General features: G+C 35.7%; 1 protein-coding gene across 2 annotated transcripts in view; it reads right to left on the bottom strand.

Moving 5' to 3' along the window:
* Window positions 1-14,668, bottom strand: part of ITGAV (integrin subunit alpha V) — a 93,135-nt gene that overhangs the window by 42,387 nt on the left and 36,080 nt on the right. For both annotated transcript variants that reach the window (XM_034654827.1, XM_034654826.1), the window contains exons 3-6: window positions 11,541-11,632; window positions 8,699-8,813; window positions 3,434-3,495; window positions 1,464-1,509 (exon numbers count right to left, since the gene is read on the bottom strand). In XM_034654827.1, coding sequence (XP_034510718.1) covers window positions 1,464-1,509; window positions 3,434-3,495; window positions 8,699-8,813; window positions 11,541-11,632 — 315 coding nt within the window. The remainder of the gene's footprint in view (window positions 1-1,463; window positions 1,510-3,433; window positions 3,496-8,698; window positions 8,814-11,540; window positions 11,633-14,668) is intronic.

Genomic DNA, 14,668 nt, shown 5'->3' with positions numbered 1-14,668 from the left:
TCATANGTCATCTAAACATGTTCACAGCTGTGTCTCTTAAAAAGGCAGAGGTAACAAGCAGTCCTGGCTGAGAATCACAGACTCAATCTTTGGTTCCCAGGCCTTCCCAGCAGACACCTCCCTCCACTCCACTGAATGATGTAACTAGCACTGAAGAAAAAACATAAATCCATGTTTTTTATCTTACTAGAAAGCATTAATACCTCCTATTTTAATCTTGTATGCAATTAGAACTATTTTTGTTTTCATTTTAAAACTGTAAAACCCAATACGATTTTCCTAAATCATTTCATTTTCCAATAGATGTGTAATTCATAGAAATTCAAATTCTTCTGTTTCAGTTAGTATGCTGATCCATCTTTCCCTGAGTTTTCTCTTTTCTTCATTCTCTCTTTCACCATCCCTTTCAACTTTTCACTTATTCCCATTTCTCATTCCTTCTTATTTTCTTTACTATTTTTCTTCAGTAAATCTCTTTCTTTAGTTTTGTTTTCTACAAACCAAAACCAAGCATGCATTCTCCTATAAAAAAGCAAGTAAGGAAAACATAGAGTAGAGCACAGAAGTAAAATTCGGATTTAGAAAGTACTTGCACATCAATATAGTCATAGGTTTTTCCAGTTCTTCCAAATGCTGGTAATGCTTGAAAATCAGAATGCCAAAAAAACAAAAGTTCTGACCTTGTAAACAGCACTTTTTAGCAGAAAACAAACGTGAATATATTAACTAAATAACTGTGTGTACCTAATAATAAATGAAACATAAAGTAAAGCAAGTAAGCAAATATGGTTACTTGTTTTCAAATTGTCAGCAAATGATCTGTTATGCATTTGTACAGATGGTAATTTTATTGGGCCTCCCAGAATGACTGAAGAATGTGTTTTATCTTTATACTGATGCCAGTTTAATTACATTCTTTTGAAACTTAATAAGATCCTTTCTTTTAAAAACTCCCCAAACACAAAGAAATCATTCTTGATGTCAGTAATTAATGAGAAAATAACCACTTAAATATTCTAATGAGCAAATTCGAAATACTTTAAAACCATGAGCTTTCAGAATGCCACACTTTGCCTGTCATCGATCAGTTCCACACTTCCTAACGCTTACATCATCGCCTCGTGAGTACAGAGATGAAGAAGCAATAAAAATAAATTGTTTTCAATTACTTTATAGATTTCCTTTATAATTTACTTTAAAAATATTGTTTTATTTTCTCCTAGGAATATATATAATATATATTACAATGTGCCATGTATTTTATTTTCTATATATCATACTATATATAGGATATTACAGTCCTTTTTAAAAAAGAATACTGTGTAACAGATAGTGACTATACACTTAAATTGTATTTTTCAATTTCCTTCTTTAAAATAATTTGAAAAATCTCATAGGCATATAAGGCAAGCAAGGATTATACACCATTATGACTAAGTAATTTAAAAAAAATATTAACCTACCTTGCCAATAAAAGCTACCAGGACCACCAAGAAGTACTCTGTCAGCCTAGATTAAATCAAACAAAAAGATACATATTTAAAAACAGGTAGTTTGAAAACTGAAAGCAATGTAATACACATAAAAGCTATACATACGTACACGTCTAACATTTAATATAGATAAAAGCTATATATACATGTATATATACAACAAAACATAAATCTCAAACTCTAACTCATTTTCAGTAAATTTTCACTGCACCTTTTCTAAAATACAATAAAATACAATAAAAATCAATAAAGAGTTATAATGGCATTTAATACATGAAAATACACAAATACACACACACAATTATTCTACAGACCTGCTGCTTCGCATACTTGTTATGAAGTACTATTGCCAATATTTTTGAGTTATAATAAAGACAAAAAGTCATTGATTTTGTCTATTATACTTGTGACTACATAGGCAAGTTTCCTTCCTAATAATCATTAAAAATTCTTTGGCTAATGAGAAGTTATTTTTTGTGTCTTGCAGATCTAAAAGGAAATGAAGTTGATAAACTTTTCAGGGTGTATTATATATACAAATTACACTTGACTAGCATTTTTTGTATCTGTAACAAACTGTAAGTATCTAATTCAAGGAAACTGGATTTAGTGTTTGAGCATATTTTGGAAATTTCTTCCTGCTGGAGAGAAAAAAAATAGGTTTCCCCCTCCAAACATATATACAGCCCTAAGAAGATTTCAACAGACAATTTCCTGCCCTGGCTATGAAAAAGATACTTCCAAATTTTCTGCCTTAAAAGGATATCTTTTAGAAAAGAGTTGAAGAAAGTAAAGAGTTAATTTAGCAATGAATATTCATGGTACGAGAATATTTCTGGGGTTATAGTTGCACAGGCATAGGCACAGAAAACATGGACACTCTTTTTGAAACAATACCTATTTGAAAATATTTCATTTAAGTTTAAAGCTAATATTTATTAATATACTTCTCTTTGTTTTACTTCTTCAAATTTTGAATTATTAGTAATTATGAGTAAATTCTGAATTATGAATTCAAATTGAGTGATTTAAATCAATTATGTAGTAAAGAAAGTTAACTATAATTATAGTTCATCTAGAAAAAGATTTCAGTAAAAATACAAATTTCAAAAAATAAGAAAATGCTTTATTAATTTTCTGAATCACATAATTGTATAGTTTCTATTGTTTTAATAAATCTAAGGCATTTTCTAAGAAAGCTATAGTAAGCTCTCTAAGGAAGCTCTACTTTTAATCAATATATGTAAGAGTTCTCTAGGCATAATTAATATTCTCAATTTGATATTAAAAGTATTCATATATTCCACCCAAACAAAACCACATACACAAAAGAAAATGACAGAAAAATACTTAAGAGAATTTTCTTTTGAAAACATACACTGAATTGTTATTTTAGGAAAACATAAAAACTATCAACTCTGAAGAGCATACTAGCTTAGTGAAAAATACACAGAGCCACACATGAGATTTTTTACAATAATTAAGGTGCTCCAGTTTTACTTGGTGCCTGGAGGCACACAATAGATGGCAAAAGTGCATGTTTCTCAGCTTTTTCGTAACTACACTATAATTTTGTAACAAAGCTCCCACTGACAAGATTTCTGAAAAATCAATTTCAGTCAAACAGGAAAAACTTTAATATTATATAAATTTATCTAACTGGAAATTTTAATATTAAGTCATAATGGTTATCTGCATCTACTGAGATCTTCTACCGTCCTCCATTCCCATTCTGATGTCTATTTCAAATAAGTAACGCCTGCTAGGGAGAGAATAACATAAGGCAAAGAATATCAAAACACATGGGTCATTTTTATTAGCTGTTTTCATAAAACAGGTAATAGTTATAGAGAAGCTTAAATATTGAGCAATTAATTTTTAACAATGGTTTAGATGATGAGACAGATCTGAATCTCATTCAGTCTTAAATGAGAACTTACTTTGGTAAAATCAATGCTGAATCCTCCTTGACAAAATCCCTGTCCATCAGCATCAATATTTTCTAAAATAAAAAAATTGGAAATATACACAAACCCAAAAACAAACAAATAACATAAAATAAAACATGAGAAAAACTATATCACTGTAATCATAAGATAATGTACCATGAATTAGGAATGTTCATTCATTCAGACACTTAATGAGTTATTATCACATTCTACAAAAGTTAGTATGCATTTTTATCAGCACCATTTTCTCAGATATGGCAAGAGATCAAAGTACCTGGAATGGTCACCAGGAAACAGAAACATCACCTAAAATGGTGGATTTAAAACTTATTTTCAACCACAACCCACAGCAAGATTATATATTGTAACCCATACAACCCAACATATACATATTATGTGTATATTTAATAGATACATAAATAAGACAAAATTTCACAAAACAGTATCACTCTTACCATGTACAATATATTCTGATATTTTCTATTTTATTTCATTCCATTTTTTAAAAATTACTGGTTATGATCCATTACTTTGATTTCATAAAACAAAGATGAGTTTTGATCTACAAGCTAAAAATTTCAATACTAAATTCCTATTATTACCCTACAGTTGCTAGCTTGGGTCTTGACAAATTTATTACAAATACTAGCGAAGAGATACATACATTCCTAATACATAATTACTACACATACATTTTATAGCCAACAACAATAAAAAATCTATTAAAAACGTAGTTCAGAATTTTGGGAGACAGCCAGACCCTAACTTAATGTTTGGCAAAGAGCAGAATATGAAATATCTTCACAACATATTTAGAACTGCAGTTTAATGAACGTGAACATCTTTAAACATGACACTTTCAATTATTTTCCAAATGATTAGAGAGTCAACAGTCAGAATCTTCTGTAGTTACCTTTTATTTTGTAGTTCTCACAAAAGCAGACAATTTCTGGACAGTTAGCCAATTAATTTAAATTAACTCTAATCATGAGTAATACTGTACCTAGAATACAGGTAAGGCTGAACCTGAACACTCTCCCTTGTTTTATTTTGAGGATAACACGGAACAATGAAAATACTAGTCTTTAGTTATCAAGGAATTCTTGGAGCCAATGTTATAATATGTAAATAACTATGCTAGAGTATTACTAAATTTCCCACCCAAACACAGGAACCAAAAATATCTATTTTCAGTACAACTGAAAGGACAACTTCCAAAAATTTTTGTCAAATACTCCCATCAAAAATTTTGAACACATTTTAAAAACCTGGGAACTGCCCCAAGATTACACACTTAATAACTAAATTTAGAATTTGTTTTAGAAAATAGCCTCAAGAGTGTAATGCAACCCCAATGTAAATTTTTCTAACCAGGAGGGAATAGGAAAATGTGGGCTGGGGTTTCCAGTATCTAGTGAATCATACTGAGGAATTCTGCTCTGACCTCAAGTCAGCCGTTTATTTCCTTTATTCAAGTTGTATTCAGGGGAACTATTTCAGGCCACTTATAAAGACATCCCTTTTTGATTATCATACTGTATATTTATCTGCTTTATTTGGTTTCCCAGAATGTCCAGCTAGAAAACATGACTGTCCTTTAAAATTTTCTTAACAGGTATGTATTAAACTGAGTGTTTATGCCAACGTAAAAAATTTTATGCTACCTACAAGCTATTTCAGTGAAGGCTTGTTTTTATTCCTACAGGTGAATAAGATTTCTCCCATTTGTCAAGCCTGACAGCATTATATAAATAATATTACTGATTATGATAGAGCAGCTAAGGTATGTTTATTAAACCCCTACTGTGAGCCACGTACTGTAGTAAAGCATTTTCCAAGGCATTATCTTTGAAAATCTTATGCAATCCTATGAGAGATACCATTATTATTTACAATTTACAGATAAGGAAATGAAGGCTTACAGAAATTAAGTAACTTGACCACAGTCAGCCAGCTACTAAATAAGAGAGCATGGATCTGAGCCCAGTGTGTCCACACCATTAACCTGCATGATCTCAAATCAACGGCGTACTTATTTCCTATGAGTAACGATCAAGGGGAAAGAAAAGGCAACTAGTTTTCCTAAGTGAGAAAAATCTTTGTACAAATAATGTCACCAGAAAGTAGAAGGAACAAAGGACCCAGCCTGAGCCTGGAATTGAAAGTATTTAAGTTACATCATTCGTGGCTCTGGAACTTCTAGAAAGAAAGACACCTGGCCTATTGTGTAAAGCCACTGGGTCATAGATAGTTATGAAAAGCCAAAAGCAAACATAATCAGGAATAAAGAAATTTCTTACAGACAGGAAGTTTCATGCCCAGGGTGTCCACACAGGTCTTGCTGAAAACAAAAGCAAACAAACAACATAAAGCCCCACAAACTACCATTACCAAAGCAAGCACAGTGATCTAGTTAGCAATGTGGCCCTTTCAAAATTGGCATTCCCATGCAAAATCAATCACTGGTTGCAAAATTTATTGAAGCATGAAGAAAATACAAAATACAAAAACTGTACCTCTAAAGTCTTTTATCCGAATCAGTAATTACCAAATTTACTCTTGGTAAAAGTGAAACGATGGCCCAGAGTGATTAGGTAAATCACGCATAGCTACAGCAGGCTGTTGGCAAAATGCGAGAATATGACCCAGGTTCTCAGATTCCTGCTCCTGAGCATTTTTCCCCCCCTCTGGTCATGTTGCCCTTGTAATCTGGGCCTGTAGGTAGCTTCATATTGCAAAGGTTGAGCCAAAAAGCAGGTACAATGATCAAGGGATACTGAAAGCCAGGTTTATTAGGAAGAAGCAGTCTCTTTGATTGTTGAAGTTATTCTTTTGCTTTTTCTAAGATTGAGGTTTTATTATTTGATCAGGGATCAGCAAACTTTTCCTGTAAAGGACCAGATACTAAATATTTTAGACTTAGGGGCTATATGGTCACTGTGGCAACTACTCGGCTCTCACTTTATAAACAACATGTAAACAAATGGGCGGGGCTGTCTTCCAATAAAATTTTATTTATTACAAAAGGCTCACAAAAGCCAGTTTGCTGATCTGATTTGGATGTTAAATACTTTAGAAAATAAGGTTTATAATGATTTTACAATTTCTGGGGTGCCTGGGTGGCGCAGTCATTAATCATCTGCCTTCGGCTCAGAGCGCGATCCCGGCATTCGGGGATCGAGTCCCACATCGGGCTCCTCCGCTGGGAGCCTGCTTCTTCCTCTCCCACTCCCCCTGCTGTGTTCCCTCTCTTGCTGGCTGTCTCTCTGTCACATAAATAGATAAAATCTTTAAAAAAAAAAAAAAAGATTTTACAATTTCTGTGCATATCTATACGTAAAATCTCTGTGCCTAAACCAAATAAACAAAAGCATTATGTAACAGATACATCATGCAAATACTGCCTTCATCCTTTAAATACATGTTGAGTAACTGGTCATCACTGAAAAGGCAAAAGGACAAAAACTACCAGCCTAACCCAGCAGTATATCCACAATGGATCATCATTAGAATGCTTGCTTTCCGAAGGGTACCAAGTACTCTTACACATCCAGAATAATCCAAACCTGTATTTGTGAAAGCAGGATGTATTTTTTTAGATAAGCTGTGGTTAACACCAAGGTAACTGAAATGGAAAACATTTCCCATTGTTAGTATTATAAGGAAAGGATTCATCTGGAGTAAGACCCGGCTCAAATCCTCATTAGACCACTCACTACTAGAAGATGTAGGAAAAAAAAACTTGCAACCCTCTGAATTTCAGTTCCCACATCTATCAAGCAAGAATAAGGGTGATTTTTACAAGCATGTCCATCACGTAAGTGGTAAGTTACACAGCTAGCACACAAGAGGCTGCTCATTCCTCATAGCTATAAAATTATCTTCTCACAATAGGAACATTTTTACAACACAGCAATTAAAAACACAAATTTAGTTCTCACATTTTCCACATACCACAAAGACAACAGTACTGTGACCAAAACAGCAACATACAGGTGATGACACAGATGGTGCCAAGCACTGAGTAAAGGGCTGCCAACCTCCTCAGTCCTGGGTAAGGTGTGTTTGCTGACCTATCCTAATAAATAATGCAGTTCTGGGGAGGTCAGTCAAGTTGCTGGGTGAAGAAATAAGTGTTACTAATAATCATTTGCAATTGCTTGGAGGTTCAAGTGCTTAGAATTTTGAAGACTGAACAATTCCTTTGGCCTGCTGTCCTAAGTCACCTAACATGGAAAAAAAGAATTTAGCAGGAACAGTCTTACATGCTATATTTCTACTACTAATTCTCTCTACTAAACTATCTGGTGATCATAGGAACATAAAAAGTATCAGCCTAAGGGGAGCCTGGGTGTCTCAGTAGGTAAGCATCTGCCTTCAGCTCAGGCCATGATCTCAGGACCCTGGGATGGAGCCCCACGTCAGGCTCTTTGCTCAGTGGGGAGTTGGCTTCACCCTCTGCCCCCTCCCCCACTCATGCTCTTTCTTTCTCTCTCTCAAACAAATAAATAAAATCTTTAAAAACAACAACAAAAAAGAACTGGATTCTCCTTTGGAAAAACATTACCAAAATTATAAGTGCTCAAAATCACCTTTAGTCACAATACAAATTTCATCTGAAATTTCAAATAATATTGGACAACAAAGTGAGATCTTTTAGATCATTAAAAGAGGAGTAAGATTGAAAACAGACTGACAGAGAAACTCTGATTTAAAAGAAGGAAAATTCAGGAGTACCTGGCTGGCTGGCTCAGTCAGTCCAGCGTGTGACTACTGATCCTGGGGTTCTGAGTTTGAGCCCCAGGTTGGGTGTAGAGATTACTTAAAAAGAAAATCAAAGGAGTAAAATTCCAACTCAAGTCCTGAGCTCAATGTTTCACCTTCCTTAAACTCTGGCTCTTTAAGACATTTTGTTTTACATTTAACATCATTATTAATATAAAGCTCTAGCTTTATATTATACATATATATATACACACACACACATATATATATATATATATATTATACCAAAGCTTAAACTTTGGTATGCATTAAATTGCCTTGCAGAGTTTCCTCAAAAGGAAGGTCCCCAGTCCTGACATAGACCTCCTGCAACAGAATGTTCAATCCTAGGGAGTCCCACATCTATGTTAGAGAAGCAATGGAGCATCTTTTGACTCCACACAATATGTCTATAATTTTTAATACACACGTTTTTAACAAACTAGGCTTCCCAACCCTCTTTTAAAAGCTGGTACAACTTCCTATACATACTCGATCTGCATGGAGCATACTCCACAGTCTTCGTTCCATCCTGAAGGAAGCATGTTCCAACGGGCTCTCTCTCCTGTTTCACTTCAGTCCTCCAGTGGTACAGCGGGGCACAGGCCTGAAATCAAAGGGGATGGTCCACAGCATAAAAATTCCCGGAAAAAATTAGTGTTTCAGACAATCGATACTACTCCAGAATTCAGAAACACTTCCTAAGCATTAATAAAAGTTAATCAAACCCATCTTATACCAAGAATTCCTTACCACAACGGTGCATACAGATTTAAAAAGTACTTCTCTCACACTTTTTTTTTTCAAAATAGTTAGCAAAACTATTTCCTGTAGCACTTTTCTTGATGTTATGCACTAAGCAGATGGTCACAGATCAAATCAACATTTTAACTAAATAGCATTCTCATGCATGTAGAATAGACCCCTAAATTACAAAGCAAATAATTTATTAAGAAAAAAATAGAAGACTTTGCAGTTCTTATTTTACCTGCTTTCCAAATAAATTATGACCTTTTTGTTTTCAGAGTTACAGATTTTACCACCATGTACAAGCAGTGGAATAATGCATATTTTAATAACACTAATTTACCAAAATGTAACAATTTAATTTGTTGGAAAAAGGTTCAATTAACTTTCTGTAATACTTTTTTGAAGCAAAACATTAACACAAACACTGCAGACATCAATAGCAGGTTATTTTATATTTACCCTGAAAAAAGTGAAAGGAGATGATTACTGCTACTTTTCTAAATGTATTTGATGTTTCATGTACAAGGATTATTTGCTCCTTCTGCTTATTTTTGCTTCTTTGCTTTCTGCCTAGAGTGCCCCCACTCTCAACCCCATCCTTCATGTCCAACTGGACACATCCTTTAAAGCTCCTTTGAAATTTCAGCTCCTAAACAAATTCTTTCCTAATGCCCCACAATCAGATTTTTAAAAACAGTAATAAGCACAATGCAGATAATTAAAACAGGGAAGGGCTTTCTAAGGAAATGAAATTAAAGCTGAAATCAGAATGACAAGGAACTAGCCAAGTGAAAATCAACAAGATGAGCACAACATAGGCAGAGGGAACAAAAACACTAAGACAGTAACTGCAGTGACTTGCCATGTGGAAGGAATAAAGACCAGTGTAGCTAAAGCATGTGAGGTGGAGTGAGATGATGCCAAAGAGACAAGAGCCAGGGACCTGATTAAGGAGATGCTCATAAGCCAGAAGAAGCAGGGATTTGTCTTCTGAGAGTGATGGAAAACCACCTGACTGTTTTAATCAAGAAGATGACATGCTCTGATTCACTCTGGTCCTCCTAGGGAGAACGGATTGTAGATGGGGCAGGAGAGGAAGCAGAAAGAGGAGAGCCACTGCAGTAACCCAGGCGGGTAATGATGGTAGCTTGATACCGGGTGGAAATAGTGCAGTTAACGATTTATTGATGGATGTGGGATATATTCTGGAAGCAAAACTGATAGGGCTTACTGGTGATGGGGTAGAGAGCCATGCCTCTAAACAAGTTGGGGAAGTTTTATATGGAAACAATTATCTTTGTGTGTGTGTGTGTGTGTGTTTGTTTATTTATTTATAGCACAAGCAGGGGGAGAGGCAGAGGGAGAAGCAGGCTCCCCACTGAGCAGGAAGCCTGAGGCAGGGCCCGATTTTAGGACCCCAGGACCATGACCTGAGCTGAAGGCAGGTGCCCAATCGACTGAGCCACCCAGTGCCCCTGTGTTTTTTCCTTTTTTGATAGCAGGTAATAAGAGTTCTATTTTGGCCACATTCATTTTGAATAATATAGGAGATATCCAAAAGGAAATACCACATAGCTAGTTTGGAAATATGACTCTGAAAATCCAAGGAGAGTTAAGAGCTAGAGAGATAGATTTGGGGATTATGACACATGATTTTATTTACAGGCATGAGACAGGATAGGAACAGCCACGTAAAAGGTACAGGTAGAGAAGATGGGGGTCCAGAACACAGCCTAGGGACAACCCAACATTTAGAGATGAGCAGAAGAGGAGACTGCAAGGAGCAGGCAAGGAAATGGGAGAAAACCAGGTAAATACAATGTTCCAGAAGCCAAGGGAAGAAAAGCATTTCAGAAAGAATGGGCTAACTGACCTTGCTGAATGGTGCTGACAGGACAAGAAACATAAGAACAAGTACCAGTGATTTCAGTGACCAGATAGCCAATAACTTTGGCCATGCCTACCTGAGCCTGACTGCAGTAGCTGGGAAGAAAATGTGAAGAAAGTAGAGATGGTGACTGTAGAAAACACTTTCAAAAAGTTTCTGAAAAGAGGAGCAAAGTAATGAGGCATAGCAGTGGGGAAGAGGTAAAGGGAAGGTGGTTGTATTTTTGAAAGAGAAGAGGTACTAGTGTGTTTGATTAAGGATAGGCCCACTAGTCCAAAACCTGGCTGGCTGGATAGAAGCATACTGACAGGAAGTACCCACAGGGGCAGGAGAAAGGAACAAGGAAGGAATGAAGGCAGAAAGTAGCAGAANTACTAGTGTGTTTGATTAAGGATAGGCCCACTAGTCCAAAACCTGGCTGGCTGGATAGAAACATACTGACAGGAAGTACCCACAGGGGCAGGAGAAAGGAACAAGGAAGGAATGAAGGCAGAAAGTAGCAGAATTCAAGTCTGTGAAGGGCAGGATTGGTGGGATCCTTAGATAGGATGGCCTTTGGTCAGAGCTATCTTATCTCATCACGCACTGTGCTCTCCAAACACAAGAGTTTTACTATCAGCTTTCAAACATAAAATCTCCTATGTTTCCACATAAATTGGCTAAGCTCACCTACAAGGAAATAACCAAAAGACTTACCAAAATTTTATCCTGTTTTGATCTCACAGATGCTCCAAACCACTGGTGAGACTTAAACTCCAAAGGATCATCCTTGGCATAATCTCTATTGCCTAGGAACAATATTGTGAGGGGTGAGAAACAAAATATATATTCTTAGTATAACAGAGTTTATTTCAATCCAACCAGGTGTACAAACAGCATGCCTTTCATTAATCAAATACCACATTAGCTATTTCTCTCATGTACTTTATGAATGTCAGGAACTTTCAACTAATCAAAAAATAAAACACAGGATGACTAGAAGTGTCTCAGGGTTGTTATTAATCCCTATTAACTATTATAATGCAGATGTGAAAAAGTAATACTAAGTAAAGCTTCCCAACTGCTAAAGTATAGGATAGTTAACTATTAAACAAATACTTACAATTACCTACTATACTCTCACAAGCTCTGTGATATAAAGAAATTTATGAAAACAAAAGGCTACTGCCAGAATGCCTGGGTAGCTCAGTCAGTTAAGCGTCTGCCTTCAGCTCAGGTCACAATCCTAGGGTCCTGGGATCAAGTCCCATGTAGGGCTCCTTGCTCAGTGCAGAGCCTGCTTCTCCCTCTGCCTGATGCTACTACCCCTCCTTGTGCTCTCTCTTTCTCTCTGACAAATAAATAAATAAAATCTTAAAAAAAAAAAAAAAAAGATGCTACTGCCTTTATAAAACACCAGTAGCAAAAGACTAAAGTAAAAGACTATGTGTGAATGACGTTACAACACAGGAGTTAGAATCTAGAAGGCATTATTTGGCTGGTGGGAAAAAGAATTAGATTTGGCACACTACATGCAAATATTTATTTTCAGTTTACATTATTGAGAAAATCATTCCCAATGTACCAGCCACTCATGTAAAGCACTGGAAAAGAAAAAGAAAAAGAAAAAGAAAAAGGAAAGGAAAGGAAAGGAAAGGAAAGGAAAGGAAAGGAAAGGAAAGGAAAGGAAAAGAAAGGAAAAGAAAGGAAAAGAAAGGAAAAGAAAGGAAAAGAAAGGAAAAGAAAGGAAAAAGGAAAAGAAAGGAAAAGAAAGGAGAGGAAAGGAGAGGAAAGGAGAGGAAAGGAGAGGAAAAGAAAAAAGAAAAGAAAGGAGAGGAAAAGAAAAGAAAAGAAAAGAAAGGAAAGGAAAGGAAAGAAAAAAATCTTGTCCATTGAAAAGCTGTTAAATTGGTCAAGGAAAAAATTATGGAAAGATATCCATAAAGCATTTAGGGAAAAAGAGACCTTTTTCTTTTCTTTTTTTTGAGAGAGAAAGAGACTAATTAATTGGTTTTAAAGTCTAGTCTGTTCCTCTTAAAATCTATAATAATCATTCTTTATAAACATGTATTCCAAGGAGCACCTGGATGGCACAGTGGGTTGAGTGTCCAACTCTCCATTTCAGCTCAGGTCATGATCTCAGGGTCCTGAGATGGAGCCCCATATCAGGCTCCAAGCTCAGCCTGGAGTCTGCTTGAGATTCTCTCTCCCTCCCCTCTGTTCCTACCCCCAGTCACATGTGCATTCTCTCAACCTAAAATAAATAAATAAATCTTAAAAAAAAAAAAAAACCCAACATATATTTCAAGAACTATATCGGACAAATACAGCAGACAAGGGTCAATTTTAAGACTGCCAGCCAATGTGTAAAAATCATCAAAAGGCTTATGTTAAATCCATTCCCTAAATCTCACTCATCTAAGGTAGTGCTATGGTTATTCAGTTCCATTCTGAAGACTTAAGACCAACTGAAGTTATAAATAATTAACGAGAATTTCAATAACACCAGCTGTCTTACAGACAAGGTAAAGGGTATAACACTGTTCACTATACTATTCTTTTACCTTTTTATTTTTTTTAGATTTACTTATTTGAGAGAGAGAGAGAAGCATGAGAGAAAGAGAGGGAGCAGATGAGCAGTGGGGAGGGGCAGACAGAGAGGGAGAAGGAGCCTCCCCGCTAGGCAGGGAGCCCAATGGGACTCGATCCCAGGACCCTGGGATCATGACCTGGGCCAAAGGCAGATGCTTAACTGACTGAGCCACCCAGGAGCCCCCCCTTTATCATTATTATGAAAAAATTTTCTTTAATGTGTCAATCTCCAAAGGCCTCTATCTATGGTCTAAATACTTTGTCAGTGGTCATAAAGATACATTTTTATAAGTACAAGGAAGGAGAAATGGAACTTAGCTAGTATAAGCCTTTCACCATGAAAACCAAGGTTTCCCAACAGTGGGTGGCTTGCCACTGAAGCCTATGTTCACCTTGCCATCACCACTGGGAACAATAGATGTCAATGATCCATAGATCACTAATCCAACCATCCATAGACTCCCTCATATTTCCAATCCTTCTACAGTTAGGTTAAAGCCACGTAACTAGTGCTTGCCAATAAGATAAGAGCAGAAGTGGCAGATGCCGCTTCCAGTTCAAGTAAATTAAAAGTGGATATGAGCTCACTAATCATCAAAGAAATGCAAATCAAAACAACAATAAGATATCATCTCACACCAGTTAGGATGGCAATTATCCAAAAACAAACAAACAAAAAAACAATACAAAAAAACAAAAGCTAACAAGTGGTAAGGATGTGGAGCAGAGGGAACCCCTATACACTGCAAGTGGAAATGTAAATTGATACAGCCATTATGGAAAACAGTATGGAGGTTACTCAAGAAATTAAATATGCAACTGTTGTATGATCCAGGAATCCAACCTCTGGGTATATATCCAAAGGAATGAAATCACTATCCTCAAAGGGGTATCTGTATTCCCACGTTCACCACAGCATTACTCATAATAGCCAAGACAGGAAAGCAACCTAAATATCTACTGACAAGTGAATAAGAAAGGATACAATAGAATATTATTTAGCCATAAATGGAAGAAAATCCTGCCAGTTGAGACAACATTGATGGATCTAGAGAATATTATGCTAAGTAAAATAAGTCAGATACAAATACTTCATTACATCACTTATATGTGGAATCTAAAATAATCAACTCATAAAAAACAAATAAAATCAAAAAAAGTAGGTATGGAGTCCCCATGTTTTCTAGTTCCATCCATGTCATTGCAAATGGCAAGATTTCATTTTTTTGATGCCTGAGTAGTATTCCGAGATG

This window comes from Ailuropoda melanoleuca, chromosome 2, assembly GCF_002007445.2.
Source record: "Ailuropoda melanoleuca isolate Jingjing chromosome 2, ASM200744v2, whole genome shotgun sequence".
Classification (NCBI taxonomy): domain Eukaryota; kingdom Metazoa; phylum Chordata; class Mammalia; order Carnivora; family Ursidae; genus Ailuropoda; species Ailuropoda melanoleuca.
The sequence above is the reverse complement of the archived record's forward strand: the minus strand, read 5'-3'. Positions and strand labels throughout refer to the sequence as shown.